The sequence below is a fragment of the Macrobrachium rosenbergii genome, chromosome 55 (genome assembly GCF_040412425.1).
Source record: "Macrobrachium rosenbergii isolate ZJJX-2024 chromosome 55, ASM4041242v1, whole genome shotgun sequence".
Lineage (NCBI taxonomy): Eukaryota > Metazoa > Arthropoda > Malacostraca > Decapoda > Palaemonidae > Macrobrachium > Macrobrachium rosenbergii.
The window spans coordinates 53,495,853-53,521,984 of NC_089795.1; the positions used below are offsets into that span (position 1 = coordinate 53,495,853).

The following is a 26,132-nucleotide window of genomic DNA, read 5'->3' on the forward strand; positions in this document are numbered from 1 at the left end:
AAGAAAAACAACTATACTTTATTATGTATCATTCATATTAGTAAAGTTCTCTGTAATTGTACTATTATCGTCACAATTTAGTATTTATTTAGGTTTTACGTATATACATTATCATTCGTATTAGTAAAGTGCTGTATAAATTGTACTATTATCATCACAATTTACTTATTTAGGTTTTATGTATCATTAGTATTAATAAAGTAGTACTCAATTAAAATACAGTACAGTACTAGAATTGTGTTTTAGGATGAAAAAACGTAAATAGCACTGTACGTATTGACTTTCTGTATATCAAATTATACTTATGAACAAATCAAGATACAAACAGCTGTTCGGAACATAACTAGTTCATAAGTAGAGGAGCGTCATAGCCATGTGGCATTTAGTTTTCCAAAGGTATTTAAGTAAACAGACAAGCAATGCAATAAATACACCCCAAAAGTTAGACATTTACCTCACCATGCAAGCGGATTATATAGTTTTTGAATTTGTGATCATAAATATAAAAAGATATATAGTTCTGTGTCGCTTAATGAATCACTGTTGCTTGCACTGCTCTGAAGAAGGTGAAGGATGCATGGATGATTTTTTCCTATCCATACAGTATGTAGGCCACCTTCCAAGCTGACACAACCCTCCATCAGCTGGCCAACAGCTTTCTCTAACACTCCCTGAAAAAACACAGGCCAGAAGCTAGCTCCTGTACAGATGGGATTGCAGCATTTATTCTCTCATGCTGTTATGGAATGCAGTAGTGTTTAGAACACAGAAGGATTGAATATCATTAAGCTTCCTGGGTTGAACTGCAGGAGAGAAAGCAGATATTGGAGAGAATAATCAGGGAATTTGATGCAGGGTAGGCAGCTTGGATGTGTAGGTTTTCTCAGGTGTGTTGACTGGTAATAATGCTTAACTATTTAGGCCTATCTGTTCCTAAACTACTTATTCCACATTGGAACAAACATCTATAACAAGATGTACCCTGTTTCAGTCAACTTTTCTCATGTTCCTGTGCTTGACATATTGGTTTCTTAACATTAATAGACCAATCACTTACTTTACTGTTACATGTCAAACATTGTGTGTGCCTGTCATGCTTAGTCAGAGACAAGTGGTTCCCACACTAATTATTCCACCAATAGGAATTGACAAAGACAACTTATGCGTAATAAAAGTTAGAGCTATATAAAGATTTTATGGCACAGCACAATAAAAAACAACAAATTCTTCCAAACAGGCAGATCGCACTACCAGTGATGTTAACATCCCAGCAGCAGAAAACCAAGTCATAAAAAAGGGATTTTGACAAAGGAAAAATCTATTTTGAGAAGGCCCGTGTCACCGGTGAAATTCCATACTAGTACGAATTTCTGAGGGTATAAATTGCTAGATATACCAGAGAAAAAGAGCTTTCAGGAATGCTGGGGTTACTACCCCAGATCGGCGTCTTCCTAAGGAAGGCGTCGGTATAACCAAAAAAGGGTGAGTGAAAGGATCACAACCACAGAGCTACACTTTCGATAGATATCCTATGTCAAAACCCCAGAGGAGAGCGGTGAGCGTTACAGCTCCCACACACAGGCGTCACCAGACCGGCGACACCAGCGCACCTACTTCATTCCAGGCTAGCACCATCCCCAGGCTTGGCATGTGCAAGTAGGGGAGCGAAGCCACTTCTGGGGGGTCACGGGTGACATCGGGGCCTTCCTCAGAAATAGATTTTTCCTTTGTCAAAATCCCTTTCGAGTCCAGCCCGTGTCAACCGGTGAAATAGTGATAGAGAATCATGCCAAGACTGCAAACTACGAGGGAACAAGGTAATCTGAAGAAAAACACAAGCTATGAGAATGGCTTTAATGAGGATATCTCTCACATGAAAAAATGAATATTAATACGAAAAGTATAGTAATACAACCTTAAAATTAGAGTAGAAGGTCAACACACCAAACAACATGGCAGGGAAATACATCAAAATTACTTAAGACTATAAGGCAAAATACATTCAAAAATACTTAAGATTAAGGAGTAAATATGTACTTATAACTAAACACAAGAGAGACATCTACAGCATGAGAAAATATATGTATATGGGGTACATGGAGCAAAATAAAAACAGCCCAGTACCCCTAAGACAATCCAGAATCATAACATGTCAAAATACAGTTCCCAAATATAAAAAAGACAATAATAATATCAATATGAGGGAGCAAGGCAGTGAGGCATGATCAACCAGAAGGGCAAGCAGAGAAGTAAATGAGGCAGGTGGGGCGGGGATAGGGGGAAGGATAAAGGATAATTGGTAATTAAGGTGGGGAAATGACACTCCCACAGCCACTGTAGAAAATTTCAGGGCTTGAGTGATTTTAAATAATGGCGTTTAAACACTAGAGGTGATTTCCAACCCGTATATTTGGTAAGTTCTGAAAATCCATATTATGAAAGTAATTGGTGGAAGTAGCTACTCTTGTGAATATCATGAACCTTAGGAACTGAACTGGTTAGCTTGTTTAATGAAATACAAAATTTGTTGCCTTATTGCATTTAACGATAGAGTACCACCTTTCTCCCTGATAAAAGAGGATCCGACTTACACTGTGAGTTCTTAAAAGGTAAGACTTTAAGGTATAGACTGGGCATAGGACTGGTCCTGTGGAAGGGGGCACCACCTTCAAGAGACCACCTGTCTTGAGGGTCCTCATTTTTGGCTAAAAATCTATGATCAGGAGAAAGGAGGGCTTCTCCAGTCGGGGAGGAAACTAACAAAAAATCATCACCTCTAGAGAGAGCCGACAGCTCTGAGATTCTGGCACCTGAAGCCAAGCTAATCAGAAACAAAAGTTTTCCTTAACATATCCAAATAAGTGCATTGGAGAGTTGTCAATCTCGGATGCTAACTTAAATACATCATTGAGGAACCACGTAACAGACTGTGGGCGTGATACGGGTCTCAGGCAATGCATGCTCTAGGAATAGATGAAAAGTAAGAATCTGTAAGGTCAATTTTAAAACCATATAAGAATACCTTCTTCAGGGCTGACTTAGCTGTGGTAATAGTGGCCGGGTCAAGGCCTTTTTCAAACAATGATCTAAATAAGGTAACTGCTAGTTAGTAGTCATGGTTTGGGCTTCAGATGTCTTCAAAAAGAGGCCAATTTCTTGACTGCTGAGTCATATTGTCTGAGAGTAGAATCTCTCTTGTCTGATTCTAAAAACAGAGTGTTAGGGGGTCAATGTTGCTCCCTTTTTAGCTGCGAACTTTATAAAGTCCATAAAACTAGGGCATTCTGAATTCTTGGGAAGCTGACACAGTCTTGTTTGTACTGTTTGGGTCAGTTTGGGACTGGGAATCGAAGACTCCATAACGCAAGTTTCTGAAGAAGAGGGAACCAATTGCTCTTTCGGCCAGTGCGGGCTACCAGGGCTGGTTGACCTTTGAATGACCTGAGTTTGTGCAGTACTTTCAACAGCAAATTTATTGGGAAAACAGATAAATCTTCTCCCAATTGTTCCAGTCTATGGTCATTGTGTGTCCGTGGCGTGCGCCTGGGGATCAGGTTCGAACCACATAACAGGAAGCTTGAAGTTGCTCTCCGTCGCGAACAGATCCACTTGGAGACCGGAACCCGCGACAAATCAATTGAATGACTCTCCGTCCAGAGACCACTCCGTTTCCAACGGAGTGGCCCTGAACAGGAATCCGCCACCACGTTCCGCACCCGCTAGGTGGGTGGCTGACAGATGCCAGCTGTGCTTGTTCGCCGGGAGAAAATAGCTACCATAACCTGGTTCACTTTCGACCTGATTTGGAGCCGCCCCTGTTGATGCAATGAACTACCACGGCGCTGTCAACACCAGCCTGATATGAATCGGCAGGGCGGATTTTTTAGGTTAGAAATACGCCATAGCTTCCAAGGTGTTTATATGGAACCGTTGAAACATTGTGACCACGTTCCTTGTACTTTTTGTTTTTGCGAATACCCTCCCAGCCGGCTTAATGAGGGCGTCCGTGTGAACTACCAGCGCTGGAGGGGGAAACTGGGTGGAACTGTTTTGGACAGGCCGCTGACTGTGACCAAGGTCGCAGTCTCGCCTTTAAAACCGGGAATGGAGGAGACCTTGTCTCTGAGCCTGACATTAGCTCGACTCCACCACACTCTGTTTATGTCTTTTAACTTTGCTTTAAGAGCAGGTCCGTCACTGAGGCAAATTGAAGAGAACCGAGGATTCTTTCTTGGGCCAGCGGGATGCTGTTTGTCTTTCAGGAATTTCCTGGTAAGGGAAGCTATCTCCTTCGCTTGGGAGGCGGGAGGGATAACGCAAGAGGACAGATCCCACTGGAGACCCAGCCACTGAAACCGGGGACTCCGAGTCAGGCGGGACTTCTCTCTGTTCAGTTGAAAACCTATCGACTCCAGGAAGTTGATGGCCGTGGCCGTGGCCTTCCGGCATTCTAGAACTGTTGGAGCCCAAATTATCCAATCGTCTAGGTACGCTGCTAGGGATATCCTAGGGACCGAGTTGCTGAACTACCGTGTCCGCCAGTTTTGTAAATATCCTGGGTGCAATATTTAGACCAAAGGCATGACCCTGAAGGAGTAGGCTTGATTCCCAGTCTGAACCCAGGAGCGGAGAGAAGCTCGGCGCCACCGGGGCGTGATAGTAGCGTCTGAAAGATCGATAAGAGGTGGTGACGGCTCCACGAAGTAGAGTCGCATGCCTGTGCTACCGTAAGCATGCGAAATTTGTCACATTTTATGTAATAATTTAGACGCCGACAGATCCAGGATCACTCTTTGCTGATCGGAGTCTTTCTTGGGAACAGTGAACAACCTGCCTTGAAACTTGAGGTGCCTTACTTTCTATTGCTCGCTTGTTGGAGCAATTCCATGCCAATAGTCCTGTAGGACTCTTGAGAGGTGGCTGGTAAAACCTGATCAGGAGGGGGTCTTTGGTTCAGCTCCATCCTAGACCTTGGACACAATGCTGTGCCCAAAGGGCTGAAGGACCACTGGTCTCTGAACCAGTAAAGGCGACCACCTACCTGATTGTTCTCAGTGGGAGGAGCAGGTTTGTTCCCTTTTACCACGTCCAGGTTTACCTCTTGGGGCGGTGTTGGACTTGCCTCTGTAAGGGGGCCCGACCTCTTCCCCCTTGCGCTCCTATTAAGGCCGTGAAAGAACCCACGGCCTTCATAGGGTGGGTTATGCGCTGGTGAAGCAGCGTGCGAGGTGCAGCAAGGGAATGGGCTGGTTGCACCAGCACATATTGTTGAGATGGGCTTTCGAGGGTGGAGGGCTGTGCAACTGCCGACAGGGCGGGACGGCTTGAACTACCGTCTGATGATGAGGCCTCTGTGTCTCCTGAACCGTTTACCACCTTTAGTCTGAGGGGCCGCCAGATTCTGGGGTCTTCACGCTTATAGGCTGAGATACCCCAGGAGCGAAGACTCTGGTTAGCTCTTGTAGCTTCTCTGAGTACACTGGCTACTTCTTCTTCTGGGAAGAGGTTAGACCCAGATCCAGCTCTTCATGAGCTTGATAGGCTCATATTATGGTGGCTTTTGGCAAAAGATGAACTTTCTGCACTCAATCTTAGCCATCATGAATCGAAAAGGTCTGTCTGAAAACCCTGCTGGCAGGGATTTGGCCAAGACCTGAAAGAAGGGCTCGTCTGCTGGGGAGGCGGCAGTCGCTTCTGTGAGGCAGGCGGAGTTCAATGACCGGGCTAGCCTAGTCCGGGCCTCGGGTCAGACTTCAGCAGGGCTTCCGGGAGCTTAGGAAGCTGCTCGCTGAATTGGGTTGATGCACAGTAAGCTTCCAACTTTCCCACAGTAAAAGTGGACGGGGCGTCAACCCAGAACTCCTCACCCCTCCTTTAGTTGAGGCAAGGGGTTGCCGTCAAAGCACGCTTGAGCCGTAGCCAGAGCCACTTTGTTTAGGCAAGGAGTCGGCAACTTATCACCCAGGGCGAACATGGTATAGTTGCCCTTGAAAGATGTAAGTTTCGTGTTGTCTGCCTACCACTCCGTCAGAGTGCGCAGGAGAGCCGACTGAGCTTGGTCCTAGGGAAGATCACTGTCTCCTCTAGGGACCTTGTCTGAGCGTACCCAGGCTTCTTCCGTCAGCTAACGAAGCCTGGATAAGGGGGCAGGAGATCGGGAGGAAAGAACTCAAGTTCCTCTAACCGTCTACGTGCCAGACCTTCAACAGTCAGAGTACCCTCGTGATTTGAATAGCATCGGAGTGACAAACGCCAAAGGGTTCCCGACGTCAAAAGGAGGAGATCAGCCGTGTCAGGAATAGCATACTGCGGTTCAACTCCGCCAGAGCGAGCCATTCCCGCCAGTATGTTATCATGGCTGGTAAGTTTTCGAGATCTTCGTAAACTTAGACTCGACCTCCGCCGAGAACCTCTCAACAACGAGTTTGCAAGCGCCCCGGATCAAGGCGGGGCTGGCGAGGAGGGCTTGGTTTTGATGCCTCTTACTCGCGCCTTTGCCGGAGGTACCAGGTTTGCTCCGGAGGCTACAGAGTGCGGGAGACCTTAGCCTTCGACGGGAAAGGTGATGCTTTCCTGGAAGAGCGAGGACTTAAAGCCCTTCGCCTTCCATGAAGTCTTCAGCTTCAGCTTGGGACAGCTGATGGAGCCCTGTCACCCAAGATGGAAGACTTTGCAAAACCTGCAAAAAGAAGAAATAGAGGAAGATGGGAGTCAAAGGGGCCCGCCCCGCAACCTCACTTACCTCGCTACCACCACCTGGTCCTGTTCCGTATTCATTGGTTCCAGGTCCAAGTCTAGTGGCGACATCCTCCAAACCTCCGGCGTACAGGATGTCCTCTTGGGGTGGCTGGGTAGCATCCCCGGATCTGCTGTATGATAGGGGTGGCCGGTTCTTCCGGAACCGCAGCAGCCACCCGGGCGCTGGGGTAAAGCAGGTCCCTCAACCGCGTCGAGGACATAAGGCTTCCCGGACGAACGTTCCTCCGAACCCAGCCACCCAGGTGCGGTGGAGAGACTCAAGAGAAGTCTTCTTGGAGAACCCGTCCGCCTGTAAGAACGGACAATTAGGTTGAACGGAGTAAGTTGAAACCATATAAAGCACTACATCGATATGAGGAACGTAATAAGAAGAAGCTATATCTTACCGACTGCGTCCTGGATGCCAGCGACAATGAAGCAAACCTCACAGCCCGTCGGGGTGCCAGACAATCAGGTCATCCAACCGGACTGCACAGCCAGCGTGGGTCTGGCACACACGTGTCCATGGTTGCTGGAGAAGCGGTGCACCGAGCTCCTCACAGAACAGTCTGTAAGTGTAAAAGTACATGAACCTACCACTCTAAGTAACCTAAAGCTGGAAGGCCAGGTATTTCAGCTTACTGCGGAATGCTCGGTGGAGAGAAAAACCCTCGTCAGTGGCCGAGACCACCCAAGCCATAAATTAAACAGTGGAAGGCAAGATACTTCGAGTCACCGGAATACTCGGCGAACGGAAAGTTTGAGACAACAGGGACCCACCACAAGGGCTGCCAGCAAAAAGACGGCGGAACCCCAGGGTGGAGCAATACTCAATAAACATAAGTATAGTGGCGGAGTGAGAAGCTCACTCCGCCAGATAATATAAATAAATAATATACAAGTGATGGTAAAATGAAAGAAATCAACTCCAGGAGACCGGAGGTATCCCTTGTTTCTCATTCACTCCCCCTCTCTCGGACCTCCCCGCCAGGGAAACAAGGTGGGTGAGGTGCCCATCATGAAAGGCCAAGTATAACATAAGCCTGAGCAGGCGTCATCAACCCAGCAAAGCAACCCGACGGAGAGTGATAAGATCAAGGAGAGAATGTTCGAAACCCGCTCGATTCGGAGAGAGGTAAACGAAACATCAAAACAAACACAGGCGCTGCGGGGACTAGTTCTGGGGAGGGAGCGAATCTCCACCAGAGGAGTCCCCAACTCGGAAAAACGCCATCTAGCGTCACCCGCACGAGTAGGGCAAGAGCTGGTTGGAGATGAGGTGTGGGGAGGGAGGGTGGTGGGAGGTAGGGAAGAGGTAGGCTACGAGAGTGAAAACAGGAGACAAGGGAAAATGATTCACCCGGGCTCGACTGCAAGCATAACGCCACGCCAAGAATATAATATGAGCTTGGTAGGACAAGCCTACTCCTGAGGGAAGGATACGACCAAAGAACTCAATGCCCAACTCCTGACTAGGCAAAAGCCTAGATGAATACCCGAGCTTAGGCCTAGCCTGAGGCTAACGGAAGCGTAAGGGGGAAGGGGTGGAGGAAGGGAAACAGGGAGAGAAATTCTGTGCCGAGAACCAACCAGGACCGAAAGGAGGGGGCAAAAGAATAGCCTAGAGGGGAGGCACACCCAATGAACTCTACTCCTTGAAAAGAAGGGGGAGAACAAAGGGGCTCACTCTGCCACCCCCAAAACGGCCACAGTGGAAACAGCAACAAAACTCCCTCAACCCGATGAACCACTCCACACCTAACCTAAGAGGAGGGAGAGGACAAAAGGAAGCACATCGAGCCCTAACATGATAGGCAAAGGGAGAAAAAAAACCCACACGACATAATAAAAACCATCACACAATATACATAAGAATAATTTCTAAGAATAATGTGCTCATGCGGAGTGCCTACCTCGAGGGCGGCTAGCCCTAAAGCTGCCGCTACCCGAAGTGGAAACAAAATAAATATATATATAAATAGCACCAACGCCAAAATATAATAATAATAATAGTAAATAACTAAGACCAACTAGGAACTCAGCCTGGGGGGAAGACCTAAGCGGGGTATAACGGGGACCCTATAGGGACTCGAATTGGGTTCATAGAAAAATTAAATAAGACTCCAATAAAACCACCGCAGGAAAACACCGCCAGGAAGAGATCCGGGTGAACAGATAAGTAATATAACGACAAAAGAGACAACCCGACAGAAAAGACTGAAGGTCAGCCACCTGAGTCGACATGGCTGGCTGGGGGGGCCGTGGGTCATCATAACAACAATCTCATAATTGTGAAAAAAGGGACAGATGCAGCCAAACTTATCGAAAAACCCCACAATAAGATGGTACTTAACTTGGAGATGGTAAAACTGCTTGAAGACATGTCGAACAGCAGAAAAAACACCCAAAAAGGCACAAGCACAAAATTCTGAGAGTAATCAGTCACGTGCTAGAAAATGGAATGAAGTAGGTGGCACTGGTGTCGCCGGTCTGGTGGACGCCTGTGTGTGGGAGCTGTAATGGCTCAGCGCTCTCCTCCGGGTTTGACATGGGGATATCTGCTCGAGTGTAGCTCTGTGTTTGTGATCCTTTCACTCACCCTTGGTTATATCGACGTCTTCCCTTAGGGAAGGCGGCTGCGATCTGGGAGTAACCCCAGCATTCCTGAAAGCTCTTTTTTTCTGGTATATCCTGTGTTTTATACCTAGAAATTCGTACTAGTAGCTGGAATTTCAACGGCTGACACGGGCTGGACTCAGAAATGTAGTTCCTTTCTCCTTAACTACCAGTAGGAAGGTAAATGGTAAGACAAAATAGGCTGATAAATTAGGTACAACCCCTCTTTAATTTTTTCTCAAGTGCTGAATGAACTGACTGTGATACTTACAGTTGCATGAATGTTAGGTAAGAGTCAGAAATGATATGTATTGCCAACTTATTTTCTTATTTTGAGAATGGAATACAATACAGTAATATCTCTCATCTCTGCAGTGATAGAGCCAAGGCCCTGCTGGATAGGGGCAAAATCTGGATAAGTCCAAGAAAAACTCTATAGATGTAAAACAGCAACTCTGTACCCTTACTCCCCCACCTTGTCAATTATTCATAACTTTATACACTAAATATCTTATAAACAACAGCAGTCACACTTTAAACCGACAACTTGATGCAGAAGGCATTTAGCTAGCATATTTTCACATATTTGTAACAAAATGTACTGTGTAACTACATTTTGTACAAAAAGAAACCAAACCTCTGCTTTCTCTCTCTCATAAAAACACAATACTGTAGGTGTACTGTACATACAGTACACTACTAATTAACATGGTATCACTTTGTTTTTAAGAACTTTGCTTAAACACATGAAAAAAGACTGTATAACGCTTGAAAAACATTTAACATAAAAAGCGAACCTCTTTTTCTCTCTTACACAACACATTATATGGTGGGCATATAGGTATATGTGGGCTACCCCATAGCCTACCTGTGTTGATCAAAAGCTTACTTTGGTTTTATTTTATAATTTTTTTATTTATTATTATATTATATTATAAGTATATTTGTTTTATGTATAATTTGATAAATTTCCCATTTTATTCATTGCTGCGTTTCCTTACTGAATTATGCCAAGTATTGCGTCCTTCATATGCGCTGTAGACTGTACTCTTAGTATGTTATTTTTAGAACAGTATTTTAAAGGTTATCCTTGATCTTCTGTTTTATTATCATCTCTGATTTCACATTTTGCCTTATCATGGAAACTGTGTGTGTAAAACTTACCCTGTGTTTACATCTGTAGTACATGCAGCATTTCTCAGTGATGATGTGTCCAAAACAAATTTATTTGAAGAACACAACTAAACTGTAATGATTATCTTCTGTTATATTGTAATTAATTATTTTTCACTTCACCTCATCATATCTTTGAACTTTACTTGTGCGTGTGCATATTTATATGTGCATATGGCATTTCATCAATGATGACGTCATTGTTTTTTTAATTGTCTCGTAATATGAGTATCACACATATCACAACAGTACAAAGGAGAATATTTTACCATTTATATTTCATTTCAGTCATAAATTTTTCATTTTACCTCAGGATGTTGTATTTTAACTTGCCCAATGTCTACATTCATGTTAGGCGAGTCGATAGAGTTGTGTGCCAGCACTCGCTAGGCCCGAGTTTGAGTCCCCGGCCGGCTAATGAAGAATTAGAGGAATTTATTTCTGGTGATAGAAATTCATTTTTGGTATAATGTGGTTCAGTTTCCTACAATAAGCTGTAGGTCCCGTTGCTAAGTAACAGGTGGTTCTTAGCCACGTAAAAATAGAATCTAATCCGGGCCAGCCCTAGGGAGAGCTGTTAACCCATAAGCGCCTGTTGGGCGTTTTTTAAGCGTCGTCAAAATTGTCTGTCGAATGCAGTGGATGTTGCAAGCGTTGACTGAAAATGCTTTTTTTAAATATTCGTGGAAAAAGTAATTATGACCCTAGTTACGGAAGATTTCAAAATCACGCCTCGGCGGATGCTGGGAGTTCACGGATCAGCTGTTGTTTTGTTTCTGAGCGTCACCGAGAGCGGCGCATGCAGTAATTCCCCATCTCGCATCAGAGAGCATCAGAAGTAGCGCCTTGCGGGAAGCGATATTTTGGCGCAGGCGTGTTTTGTTGAACTTTTTGCGGGTGTTAGCGTGCGTGCTGCAACAGGCGTTTGCAGAGATGTCATGGCGTCAGGGGCGTGAAGCGCACATTGCCTGTCGAGGAGTGGCGTGTGAGGCGAGTTTTGGACTTGGATGCTGGAGAAGGACCCAGCCCAGAGTGACAGCTTCTCAGCAGCGTGTTGTTCGGCCACATCTGACCTGGCGACCAGAACCACATCCTGTTCCTTTTCGAGCCCTAGGAAGCATCGGGGTGTCTGGGGGCATCGAAAACATTTGGGAGGCCTCCAACAGAAGGACATTGATGAGTACTATTTGGAGGCTTCGATCGAGAGCAGGTTGAAAGTCCTGATTTGGTGGTAGTTGGTCATCTAAGCGATGGCGACGCGCCCTGGCGTCAGCGATGACGAATATGTTGCCGCAATGTCCGTCGGGATCCTCAGGAAAGTGAATTAGAGTTTAGTGGGTTTGGTGCCCTACGAGGAGAAAGTGAGTTGGAGGAGGAGAGGATGACTCGATTGTGGCTGGTGGGGACGAAACAGAGAGAGTGATGGGGAAAGTGAAGGGGAGGCGGCCCAGCTGGGGTGTGAGGAGTGCGGCGTGCCCGTGCGTCTTTGGCGGCGCAAACGTAGAAGGTGCAGCGTCGCGGCAGCTCGGGTGAGGCTGTTCATCCGAAAGTGATGAGGGGGTGGTCGGAGGACCCCACCCCACCTAACATGCACCCATTCGCGGCAGTACCTGGACTGACCATCCCACCAGCCTCTCGCGGTAATGGGGGTTCATTCAGCTTTCTGACGTGGGGGTGGCTTGAATTCTGGTTGCGGAGGCGGTGGGTCGCTCGGTACTGCTGCGCGAGGAATTGCGGACGGCGTTGTATGCACGCTGGCGGGGCTGCAACCTCACGGACATGGCGCACTTTTTGGGGCTCCATATTCTTTGGGATGATGCCTGCTGCTGGCGTCAGGCAATATTGGGGCGGAATTTTTTTTTTTAAGCCTAATGTGGCGGCATTATGTCCGTGATAGTTTCCTGGCGTTGGACAGGTATTTCCGCGCCTTCAACGAAGGGCTATACCCCGGAATAACCCGACCGCCTCATCTTAGTCCGCCCAGTGTTGGGTTCATTTGTGAACGGTGCCAAACTCTCGTGGTTCCTTCGAAGAACCTTTCTTTGGATGAAGTGTATGATGCCATACAAAGGGCGTCTAAGTATCAAAGTGTACAACCGAAGAAGCCAAAGTATGGTGTAAAGTTATTTTTTTATTACCGAAGCCAACACTGGATCGTGGCGTGGACTTCTTGGTGTATTCTGCAGGGTCTTCTCAGCTGCGTGACACTGTCCGGTCTTGTGGTCGTTTCCGTAACTTGAGGATACCACCTGTTTATGGATATTATTATAACTCGGTATCCCTGGCGGGAACTGTATGAGCAGAGTATGCGTCAGTGGTACCCATCCGGTCCAGTGCGTGGGGCCCCGAATGTCCTCAAGAGGGTTTGCCACCCGCAACATCTTGCAAGAGGAGAGACAGAGTGGCGGTGGAAGAGAGATGTCTTCGTCATCTGTTGGAAGGAGTCCGACTCGTGCCCATGGTGGCGAGTCATGAGCCCCATCCAGAGGAGAATCACCCAGCGGGAGAAGACACACCCGGCAGGGGGCGAGTTACATATGAGGGAGTTTAGTGTCAGCGCCCTACTGTCATCGGGCACTACAACAAGGCACATGGGAGAGTTGATCTCTTTGATCAACTCATCCAGTATCCCAACCGCCAGGAGAACCAGGGAGGTGGACACAGAAGCTCCTCAAATACCTCCTTCAGTTGGCCCTCCAGAATGCCTACATCATTTACTGTGGGTATAGTCGGACCTTCGGAGGTTGACCCACATCCAGTTTCTTGAGGTGGCTGGGAATGCCCTCATCAACCGATCGGAGTGGCCTTCAGCGCCGCCCCTGCCCGGCTCAGCTCTGCCCGAGAGGAAAGGTCAGATGTTGTAGAGATGCCCCGACATCATAATTCCTCATCCTGCTGGCCCGGCGCCCCTGCCTGCCGCCCGACATGATGATAGCGCCGCCCCTGAAGACACGCCGCCCCTGAAGGTGCCGCCCCTCAATTCCAGTGTCCGTCAGGTGGCGACCACCCTGTGTCAGCACAGCCGGGGATCACACTGGAGGCTCATCGGAGGGCAGACAGAAATGGTGCCGGGTGTGCCATATGAATGGCAAGAGGGAGAGACAACCGATGCGTGTGTCACACCTGCAAAGTAGCACTTTGCAGGTTGGATGAGTGTAACCGCGGGTACCACAATGCAGTTATTTATTGGAGTCGCCTGCCCGAGGACACGGAGGGGTGCAGCGAACCCGGCGAAGCGGCCCACCAGCAATAGGCGTGCGTCCTCCTCCGCTTGTGCCCTGTCATGTCGGGAGGAAAAAATGCAAGACTCTTCAATGGAGGAGGAGAAAACAAGCAAACGCGAAGAGTCAGGATTAAGAGTGAGAATTCTGCATTTATTTTTTTAGTTTTGTATTACAGTGAGTATTCTGCATTGAATTTATTTTTAGTTTTATATTCTGATGAAGTATTCTGCATTGAATTTATTTTTAGTCTTATATTTATTACAAGTTTTTATATATCTGTATTCATTGCTGTTTTTGTATAATTTCGTTTATGCAAAAACAAAGTTTTCTAAACCATTCCTTTTTAGTTATGTTTTAGTAACAAAGTAAAAAAACAATATAATTTATATGTGTTTATGTATGAATGTCTGTATATATATATATATATATATATATATATATATATATATATATATATATATATAATTTTTTTTTACTTGGGTCTTTTAGGTAAGCAAAAAATCTCATATTCTGGTGATATTCAATCCTTTTACCTTCATTTTGCAACAAGCGGAGAAGTCTCTAGCACAATATTTAGATTTTTTGGTGAATTTTTTGAAAAAATAATTTCCTCGCTCCTTGTCATGAATCAGCTGAAAAATCCGTGGCATTTCTTGCGTCAGCTTACCGTAATTTTTCGCCCTTTCATATTATTCATTACATAAAGTGTTATACATCAAAATGTGCAATTTCATGCCAGAATACAACAAAATAAATCATTCCTTTAGCTCTTCACAGTTTTTAATATTTTCACGCGAAATCACGATAACTGACAAAATTTTACGTTCGGTCAAATTTGACTCGACGAAATGATCGAAAAACGCATTCGTAAGCCATAATTGTACATTCAGTAACAATCAATCACTTACCTTCATTTTGCAACAAACGGAAAGTCTCTAGCACAATATTTAGATTTTTGGTAGATTTTTTGAAAAAAAATAATTTCCTCCGCTCTGCTTGTGTGAATCAGCTGAAAATCCTGTCATTTCTTGCGTCAGCTTGCGTAATTTTTCGCCCTTTCATATTATTCGTTACATAAAAGTGTTATACATCAAAATGTGCGCAATTTCATATAGAATACAACAAAATAAATCATTCCTTTAGCTCTTTACAGTTTTTAATATTTTTTAGCGAAATCACGATAACTGACAAAATTTTAACGTTTGGTCAACTTTCGGCTCAAACCCGAAATGATCGAAAAACGCGTTATGTAAGCCATAATTTAGCCTTACATTCAGTAACAATCAATCATTTACCTTCATTTGCAACAAGCGGAAAGTCTGCAGCACAATATTTAGATTTTGAGTGAATTTTTGAAAAAAATAATTTCCCTCCCCTTGTATATTTCCACTCGCTAATCGTGTCATTTCTTGCGTCAGTTTTCCGTAATTTTTTTGCCGTTTCATATTATTCGTTATATAAAGTGTTTATACATCAAAATGTGCGCAATTTCATGTAGAATACAACAAAAAATAAATCATTCCTTTAGCTCTTCACAGTTTTTAAATATTTACATGAAATAACGATAAATAGAAAAAAATCAACCTTCAATCGACTTTAACTCGATGAAATGGTTCAAAAATGCAATTGTAAGCTAAAACTTACAGTCTAGTAATATTCAATCAATTTCCTTCATTTTGGCACAATTGGAAAGTCTCTAGCACAATATTTTGATTTTTGGTGAATTTTTGAAAAAAACTTTTTTTCGTCCCGCGTTTAATTCATGCATCATTTGTGATAATATTTTCTCATGTTGCTTTAATCGTTTTACAATCTGTTATATACCAAAATCATCGCAATTTAGTGTACAATACAACTAAAAAATTAACTCATTACCTTTAACGTTTTCCTTACAGCGCTGATTTTTGTATACAATTATATACGAGTTTTTTTTGCTGTCATATATTCCAATATTTATATATGATAATGATATTTTTCATTTCTGATGATTGCATACTAAACTTCAGGCAATGAAAAAAAAAAGAGCCAAAAATGAACTCTTAATCTTGAGAAAACTAAGCGCGCTGTGATTTTGAAAAAAACTTTTTCCGCTTGGCGCTACCTCTCGGAGGGCCTTGGCATCGGGAAACGTTTTTGAAAATAGGGCTTCGGCGTTAAAGGGTTAATCAGCTCAGTGGTCTGGTAAAACTAAGGTATACTTTTTTTTACATTCATGTTACATAAGCTTTGTTGGCAAAAATACTATTTTACCTAAAGACCTGAAAAAATGCTATATAACACTTAAAAACACTAATATAAAAAAAGCAAACTCTTTTTCTTGTTACAGAACACACAATTTTGATAGGTGTACAGGTATCCTATATATGGGCTACCCCATAGCCTGTGTTTTGTTTTTTAAGTTCTTCGCTGGGTGAGCGGGTTCCGTTCTCAGCTACCACTCTGATGGTCGCGAGTTCGAATCTCCGACCGGCCAGTGAAGAAGAAGAGAAATTTGTTTCTGGTGATAGAAATTCATTTCTCACTATAATAATAGTTCAGATTCACAATAAGCTGTAGGTCCGTTGCTAGGTAACCAATTGGTTCTTAACCACGTAAAAATAAATCTAATCCTTTGGGCCAGCCCTAGGAGAGCTGTTAATCAGCTCAGCGGTCTGGTTAAACTAAGATATACTTATTTTTTTCACTGGTAATGAAATAATAATCTTGCACAATGCAAAAGAAAGAGAGAGAGAGAGCAGGTGTTTGATGCTGTATACTAGAAGTTGAAGAAGACCTGAATGTACTTGTGACTGAATATGGGATAAGGAAACAAAGCCTGATGATTTAGAATTGGAAATCATAGCTAAGGTACCAATGGAAGGTATTCCTTATTCACAAAATGCTGGAGAAAGAAACTGATAAAATGATTTGAAATGAAAAGAGTGATTTTATAAAGGCAGAATTTGCACACATCAGATGTTTGATTTAAGGCATATTGTGCAGCACTGTGTAGAATTTAAAAGCTCCTTCCAGTGGCTTTTGTTGATTACAAGAATACACTGGACAGGGTCCACAGACCCATATTATGGATGATATTGCATTGCTGTGGCATTTCCCGTAAACAAGTAAAGCTAATTGAAATTATTCATGGAAAGTTTTATGATTGATGGGGTCTATTCAAGTGGTTTTGACTGTGGTTTTGAACTTTATCTACAGCTAGAGGGAAAGGTTATGGTTAATGTTTTACCGTCAGTTGCTAATCATCTCAGTATAAGATCTTATTAAAGTAGTTCATAATGTTAGTATGCCTTTTTAAAGAATAATTTACATATGTTTTCTTCATACAAAGTTAGTTTTATATAATCATCTTTCATTGCTAAAGTGTTCTGTTTACATTTTATTTGCACTTGAATAATCATTTATATTCATAAGATTATATATATATGTGTGTATACATATGCATATATATACAGGCAGTCCCCAGTTATTGGCGATTCGGTTTTTCGGCACTTATCTAGCAATGAAAATCAGCAATTTTCGACACCGATATGCATGGAGTTCTGCTTATCTGTGCCAATAATCCCATGGTGCCAATACATACCTACAGGTGCCAATAACCGAAATTCGGCGCTTATTGATGCCGATAAGTGCCAGAAATCGCTGAAAAAGCGCTGAAAATCGCCGATTTTCAGTTATCGACAATTTTCGCTTATCATCATGCCATTGGAAATGGAACCCCCGCTGATAACCGGGGACTGCCTGTATATATGGGATTGATTTTTATTCTGTTTTTTATGTGGCTAAGAATACTATCACCGTAGGTATTTGTATGCTGCTCTACATTGCTAAATGCATTATAGAGTACCTCTTTTGTTCATACCTGACTTGGTAAGCTCTTTACTGTGCATATGTCATAATCTCTCTCTCTTTTTTTTATCTTGAAATGTTATTTTAAAACAAAACTCTTTTCAGGTTTCCCGTGGTCTTGAATGGGCAATTTTTTCTGACATAGTAAAGAAAGAGATCATGCATAGCCAAGCTTGGATCATGTTAGCCTTTCTTCCTTACTCCTGTGTTGCTTATCACCTCCTATTTGCTTCTCATCAGTGGCCTAAGATACAGTTTCCTACTCATATATCAGAGGTAAGCTGTGCATGTTGTCTTGGAAGAATCTAATTTTTCATAGATAAAACATTTGTTTATGAGTTTTTGTTGGTATTGTAGTATTTTTGCACCAAGAAATCTATAGAACACTTATCCCATGTTAGGTGAGTGATTGCACAAGTATTATTAAGTCTTTTTTAAGAAAGCTGTTAGATCCAGGTTTCTGTCTGGATATTAAGCCCATCATAAATCAGTTATTTCAACTATGCATTTCATTTTACAGCATTTTCTTATTTGATAAATTGAGATTAAACAGTATAGAAATCATGAAATGTTATGTATTTTTGAGTTTACTTTTTAAATTTAAAATGTTTTTCTAAATATACCTGTCTGGATTAAAATGTGTTAATTTTTTATCTATAATATTCAGTGTAAAAATGCAAAATAAAAAATGGAACGGTTCAGCACTTACGTAACAAAAATGCTTACTCTCCATTTTAGGGAATATGGTAATGACTCAAGAGGAAAGTATACTTTTTGGGAGCTGCTGTGAGTCCTCAGAGGAGTTACCCTTATAATTCCCTGTGGGCTCCATAAGACAGACCAACCAGTATCAAAGAATTCTCTCATAGTTGGGTGTGGCAAGAATAGTGCCTTTGGTTTGACACAATGATTAATAACTTAAGACTTAAGGGTCAAAGGCTCTTTCCCCTGGCTACAGCATTTACCACAGTCTTGCCACTTACCATTTTCACACAGATGTGACACACAGTGCACAGGTTTGCCTAAGATCCCTTCTATTCATCAAGTCTGTGAAAGAAAACACCAGAGATTCCCTTGCCTTTTCATCAGGGAAAGCAGGTGGGTATGAAGACTCACAGAGTCTACCAAAAATAGATTTTTCCTTTGTCAAAACCTGTTAAGACAGTTTAGCCACTTTTCATTCTCAAAGGAACATATAAAGGAAATTGACAGGAGATGAAATGGCCTAGCTCCTGATTAAGAAATTCCAACATCCCAGATGAACAAATGGTCCATGGTGAAGTCACGTAAGTTATTTCTGACCCCTATTATATATGCTATTCTGTGTGGTTCTAAAGTGAGTTACTAATTATGCCTCGTTGGGATATTAGGATTATTGTGTCCCCTCCCTGGCTATATCTCAAAATTAGCATGGCATCAGGAAGGTCCTTCACTTTCCACTAAGGCACCTATGCCACTAACTAACACAGAATATAGTTGAATTTACTTGGTGTCATTGTATCAGTGTTTGGGGACCACTGCTTCTGATGACCACCTCATATATTCGGACACTTCTTTGAAAGGAATGCTCCAAAGAAAATCAGTGATGCACCCACCCCTTGGAGGTTATGTGACTCAAGAAGGGAGTGGGGTTCCATGTTTCTAATTTGGGATAATGATATAACTCTTAGTGCTTGAAGAGAGAGTGGCTTGTTAGTGATAGTGTCTGGGTAAATGTGGAGGGTTCAGACTGGGCTTAATGTCTTACCTGTAGTACTGAGCTCCTATAAAAGAATAGGGCATTTCTTCTTCAAAGGGTCCTCATTCATAGCCAGAAATGACAATCCAGGAGACAATAGTGATGGCTAGATGCGTGGGTGGAGAGCTAGGATGCCAAGGCAGTCAACGAGACTGCCTTTTGTAGCATAGGATTTATAGTTATGTTAGGACTACTGAATGATGATGGGTCAAAGAACCTTATTCAGGGACCTAGTAATGGGGAGCCTTGCAGGAGCTGTTCTTTTTAGTGGAAAAGACCAGAGAAGGGAATAAAAATATCTATATATGAATCAATACCAATCCTATATAGCAAGGGCTCGGATAGTACAGCCTTATTTGTGATAATTATAGTAGCAGCAAAGCACTTGCCCTTAAACATGTAGATCAGAAAATGTAGAACTGTTTTAACCAAGTTTCAGCCAGCTCTTAGTGTATAGGTAATCCAGTCACACACACACTGACTGGTATTCCTGGATAGATGAAATCTGTAATATTTGCATCAGGTACCTAGCAATGTTAGGTGAATAATCTTCATGGTAGACTAGATTTTAAAAATCCACATCTAAAAGTCATGGCTCAGAAAGAATCCATAGAGCTTTTGAATTGATTTTCTTGCCCATTGTTGAAACAGCAGGAACCAATGACTCCTTGTTCTGTTTTGAGCCACAAGGTAGGTAGTTTTGTTGAAAGTTTGCAGTTTGTTCAAAACATTTGAAATCTGGGACAATGCAGGAAAAAGGTAGATTGTCCTTCATTTATTTCAGTCTTGTAGAAATGGATCTCTTTTTATTGCCTGAATGTCAAGGTTTGGGGACACATAAACTGGAGGGGCATTACCCGTGTCTGACAAACAGGTTTACTTCTAGATGCAGAAGCATGTTAGCAATAATTTGAAAGGAGGGTTTATCTAACATCCACTTGGAACTGGCAAATCAGTATTTAAGAAATCACATACTTCTGCACTGAAGATGGTTGAATAATAATCCTCCAGGTAATTGCTGTCGGGCAGGATAAAAAACCCTCCTGCCCTGAGTCCATTTATACTCCATTATTGTACCAACACGCATACAGTAATTATGGCCTACATCAGCTATGAGAGGATTCTTGATATTAATTGGTCTGTCTTAGGGAGCCCCTGGTGGGACTATAAGGGTAACTCCTTTGAGAACAATCAGTGGCTTCCTAATAATAATAATAACAATAATAATAATTAATAATAATAATAATAATAATAATAATAATACAGTAAATTGGATAAATAAACATTGTTCTTGTGTATTATGTTTTGGTATGTTATTAGATACAAGCAGTCCCCGGTTATTGGAGGGCTCAGTTATCGGCAATCTGGTTTCCCGGCACTTGTCCAGCGATGAAAATTGGCAATTTTCAGTGCCGACATGCACTGATTTCCGCTTATCAGCGCCCATAATCGCGTATTGGTGCCGATAAGCCACCAAAAATTGCCAGTTTTTGGTTGTTGGCGATTTTCGCTTATCGTCATGCCATCGGAATGGAACCCTGCTGATAACCAAGGACTGCCTTATACTTAAAACCCTCAAGGGTGGTGAGGACCACTGTCATTGTTGGAGAGAATGAAACTAGATAAAAGTTCTTTATATCAGTTTCCTGCTTGATCTTCTGACTATTTGACTTTTCTGGCTTGTTGTGGTTATGTTACATATTAAATCCTGGTCGTGGGTCACAGAAGTCAGGTATCTGGCATTTCCCCAATGGAGGGAATAAATCTGGATTATTAGCTTCTCTTGTTAATCTGGAGATTTTAGTTTTTTAATGAACATGGCTAGCATTCATCGTATCTAAAATATTAAAGAATTGCTTGCAGCTACCACTGATTTTGAATTATTAAGACACCTCCATTAGACCCATAGCATAGTATATTATTCCCTTCTTTAAAGAGCATGACCATTTTTCATAGTTTTCAGTGATAATGGTAATGGCTACTGATTTTTTTCTTCTTATGTTATAATATGAGGGTTATAAAACTTTATTTCTTTCAATGCTTTTAACAGCATCCCCATGATTTATCTGAGCCTGACTGTCTGATGAATGACAAAATCTGTTTTGTATCAGAGGCCATTTATTGTAGCATACACCTGAACATTTAAGGTATCCTATAGCCAGCTGTCATTCTATATAATTTCTAGCCTAAGTTGACCTCTGTATATCAGTTTAAAAGATTTATCATAAAATGAACAGTTTTAAAACATTAAATGTAGCTCATAAGTAAAGAACTTATCTGATAGTTCTAATTCTTTTGATGTTATGGTGTAAAATGCTTTTATCCTTTTTTTCAGATGAATCAGAAAATCGGAAAGACAACTAGCCTTTTGACATCCATGGTCAGTGAAATGAGTCCTGCTACAAGATCATTTGCTGATAACATAGTCCTTGTTCGGGACATTCTTCCTTTTCTTTTACAGATTATTCAGCCAAATCTTCGTCCTGTAAGTACTTTCACTAGCATTTGTTGTAATCAGGTCTACCTATATGAATATTTTGTTTTGCATCAGTTACTGTTTAGTACCCTTTGCCATGACTTATAAAAAAGATTGACAGTAAGTTTACTCATATTTTATGTTATCAGAAATTTACCCATCAAGTTAATTTTATGGGCTGCTGTAAACAGGAAATTAATAAAAATGAGCTAAGAAGAGGTCTGTGACAACTGTGAAAACAAAATTAATCACTTAATTCAGTACTAGCTTTTAAAACACCAGAATATTTTTGTTCCATGTAATATACCAAGTTTTTCCCTGCTGACTAATAACATCTCAGTTGTATTAGGAAAAAACATTAAGTTTTTTTGTGTGCTGTATATTTTTAAGTTTAACAGAATGTTTTCATTGGAAATAAACTGTGTTTGTGTATTTATGGAGCAAGCTTCAATTCCAAAATCTGAAAAAATCCATAACCACTCAAAAACTGATGGTTGCTGATTCAAAAATGTCCCAGATCACAGGAGTTCCCAGACCACAGGGTGTCGGATTTAAGAGATCAGAGTGTATTTCAAAAGTACCATAGCTATAGTGGCATACATTTAGGTATGGTGATGGATCAGTTTCTACCAACAAATGTCGCAAATGGATACAGTAAACACCCCGTATTCGCGGGGATGTGTACCCTCCCACCCCCAGGTGAATAACAAAAATCCACAAATACTTAAAACCCCTCTAAAAACACTTAGAACTGCCTATTATTATAGTTTAAACACAAAAAAAACCTCTAAAAATGCTTATACCTGAGTATTTTAATAGTTTTACCACAAAAAGTTCATTTAGTCCTGAAAATATGAAAATACAGTAATTAGTGAATATTTCTCAGTGAAAAATACCACGAATGGGCGAATTTTCTGCGAATAATGGGTAGATACGTTCCACAGAGAAATCCGTGAATATGTGAGGCCGCGAATACGGGGGGTTTACTGTACTGTGAGTGTATCACCTGGGCTAGCCTAGGTCTATACTAGTTCACACATAGCCTACATATTTTTATGTTGTCTATGGTAGGCTAATGCAATATGGTAACAACTGGTAAGGAAGCTGCTGTATAGAAATACAATAATGGTCATAAAACCATGGTAGGCTGTGGGTAAACACAGGTAGGCTACCTGCCTAAAGAACTGTGTCATTTACTAAGGAGACAAAAATAAGGGTTGCATTATTTTTTCAAAGTGTATTTATGCAATATATTTTGTTACAAACATGGGGAAAAAAGGTAGACTCTGTAATTGTCTTTTTCATAAAGTTTTCAGTTTAAAGTGTGATGGTTGTTGTTTATAAGCGTAAGTTATGTGGTATTGACAAGGTTAGGTTAGGAAGGGTGCAGAGGTGCCCTTGAACACCCCTAGATTTTTTCACTTGCCATTTTTTGGATTTTGCTATTATCCAATAGACCTTTGGCTCTGTTAATTCGGATAATTGAAGGATTACTATATACATACGTATATACATATATACAGGCAGTCCCCGGTTTCTGACGGGGGTTCCGTTCTTTTGCAGCGTCGTAACCGAAAATCATCGTAAGCGGAAAAATCGTCGAAAATCATCAAAAATCATAAGAAAACCTTACTTTTAATGCTCTGGGTGCATTGAAAACGATGTAAACTACATTATTATTGGAGTTTTACATAAAAACCTTCAAATTATGATTATTCTGCCGTTTTGGGGCCATATTTCTTCCGGTCGGATGTCGGCCAGCGTCGCCCCGGAACATCGTCGTAAGCCAGAAATAATTTCTGATGAATATATTTGAAAAGCGCCAAAACCTCAGAACGTCGTAAGTCGGAACCGTCAGAAACAGGGGACTGCCTGTATATATATATATATATATATATATATATATATATATATATATATATATATATATAGAGAGAGAGAGAGAGAGAGAGAGAGAGAGAGAGAGAGAGAGAGAGAGAGAGAGAGAGAGAGAGAGAGGCAGTCCCCAATTTATGGTGGGGATTCTGTTCCTGACAGGGCGTCATAACCTGAAAAATGCTGTAGCCAGAACATCATAATAATAATGGGAGTAAATGGTGCCATAAAACTGGATTACAGCGCCCTAAAACTGGGTATTGTGCTATAAAATTGGGTTAACAGCGCCGTGAGCCAAGCGCCGTACAGTCGGAATGCCGTTAACCGAGACTGCCGTAACCCGGGGACTGCCTGATAAATATTTATGTATTTATGTGTGTGTATGTATGTATTCTCCTCAATCACAAAGATAAAAATATTGATGTACTCCATAATGTAAACAAAAGAGAAACCACAAAGGAAGAAAGGAAATGGAAATCTTAATTTTTCTCAGCTGTTTTGTCGTCCATCAGTCCTCCTCCAGGGAACTTTAATTACCAATCAGTTTAAGGAAAGTATATACCAGACATATGCGTATATTGTGCTAGAAGATTTGCATAAAATAAAAAAGTAAATATGGTAAATCTGTGTTCGCAGTTATTACAGGATAACATAGAACATACAGTTGTCCAGTACATAGTTTGTCCAGCAGGAAGGGTTAACACTCCAGTACATAGTTTGTCCAGCAGGAAGGGTTAACAGTCTGATAAGATTAAATAGGTAATTGTCAATATATTACATAATTTGAACTTATTTTCATTACATGAAGAAAGAGCAGGTCTCTCTTGAATAAACCTATAATGTTCTTAAAGTGATTGTTTCATTATATTGAGTATAGACTGTTTCTATTAAATTTCTCTCCATGAAGTTACTGTTTCTTAAAATTTTTATTTAGTTCATTGAATTGGATAAAGACATGTTCTGACGTGGTTACTAATGGCATTATTTTTCTGATCCATAGCAGTACTGTACAGCATAAGGACATATTTCTTTAAAAACTATTCACCCAAATCCAGGAAGTTCCTTAATTTATTATAAGACAGGAAATGTTTCCCAATTCAGTCCTTTGATATTGAATTTGCCATTCCTTCTTAGGTTTTTTTCTGGAGTTCTAGTACTGGTAATAATATATGCACAAAGTATTGGAAAATGTTTAAGATATCATCCTGATATCATTATTGGCATTGGACTCCATCCCAGGGATCCTTCATCACTACTTGCAAAAGCTTCTTCAATCCAGGAAGGTTGTGGTTTTAGGTCTATAATTAGCCATGAAGGTTATATGTTTTAGCATGGAAGTCAATACAGTGGAAGCCTTGGTATGACTAATGAAAACAGAATTTCAAGATTTGCAATATTAGGGGAATTTGTTGAAAATCAGTTTCCTATGCTTTGGCAGAGGTTCTGCCCTTGGAATAGTCGGTCCCCTGGACCCATCCTGGCAACCATGGGATTCCCCAGTGGTGGCTTTCCTTGCCGTCATAGCAGTAATTTACCAGCATATATTTCTACCCTACCTGAGTTAACAGCTTTGAAAGGGAATGCATTTCTGCATCCAAGGGACAATATGAACAGACTCTGTCTCAACACTGTAGACAAGAAAATATTCAGAATATGAAGGGACAGTGTATATAAAAATGGAAATAGAAAATTTAAGTTCATGGAGGAAAGATTTTGAAAATCTTTTGATATAAGAGAAATGAATGAAAGTTATTTGTATGGCAGAGGAACTGGTAGAGAATGTGACCTCAGAAGATAAAATGTGGAAAAGCTTCAGGATCATTTGAAATGGCCAGTTTGCTGGAATCAGCTGGAGGACCTGTCAGTGATGAGCTGACTGGATTGTATGAAAACACAATAAGTAAGAGTCATTTCCCAAAGAGTGGGAAATGACTATAAAATAATAATGAAGTCTGATACTATAGTGAAGTGAGATTATCTGAGAAAGCCACAAAAGTACTCTAAAGTAATCTCAGCAAATATTAAATTTAATCTATGGATGAAAAACAAATAACAGAGGGAGTTTGGAGGAAGTTACAAATGGAGAAGTACTACATAAAGAGGAAGAGGTTATTCAGCATATTGAAGCCAGAAACTTTCTGTGCACTACTTATGAGTATTTTCTGTCATAGATACAAGTCACTGCTTTATAAGGGGTTCCTTTCCAGCCACTATAACATTTGACTACAGAATTTTTGTGTTGCCATTCAGTAAATACTAATGAAAATGGTAAGCAAAGGGGAGGCCTCCTTCCTGCGTGCAGTCTATCTTACTAATTGTCAACAGCATGTAAGCTGATAGGTAACAGATTCAGATGAGCTGAAATCTGATATGTTGTCTGATTTTTTGTAAGTTGAAAAGTGATCAGTTAAATGTTTGATTGATTTATCATTATCGGTATGTGCTG

The 26,132-nt window shown here is 41.5% G+C and overlaps 1 protein-coding gene across 1 annotated transcript in view; it reads left to right on the forward strand.

The window, feature by feature from the left end:
* Positions 1-26,132, forward strand: part of cutlet (chromosome transmission fidelity protein 18 homolog) — a 138,498-nt gene that overhangs the window by 65,639 nt on the left and 46,727 nt on the right. Inside the window, 2 exon segments of the mRNA XM_067098543.1 lie at positions 17,703-17,873; positions 21,671-21,820. Of these exon segments, the coding sequence (XP_066954644.1) occupies positions 17,703-17,873; positions 21,671-21,820 (321 nt within the window).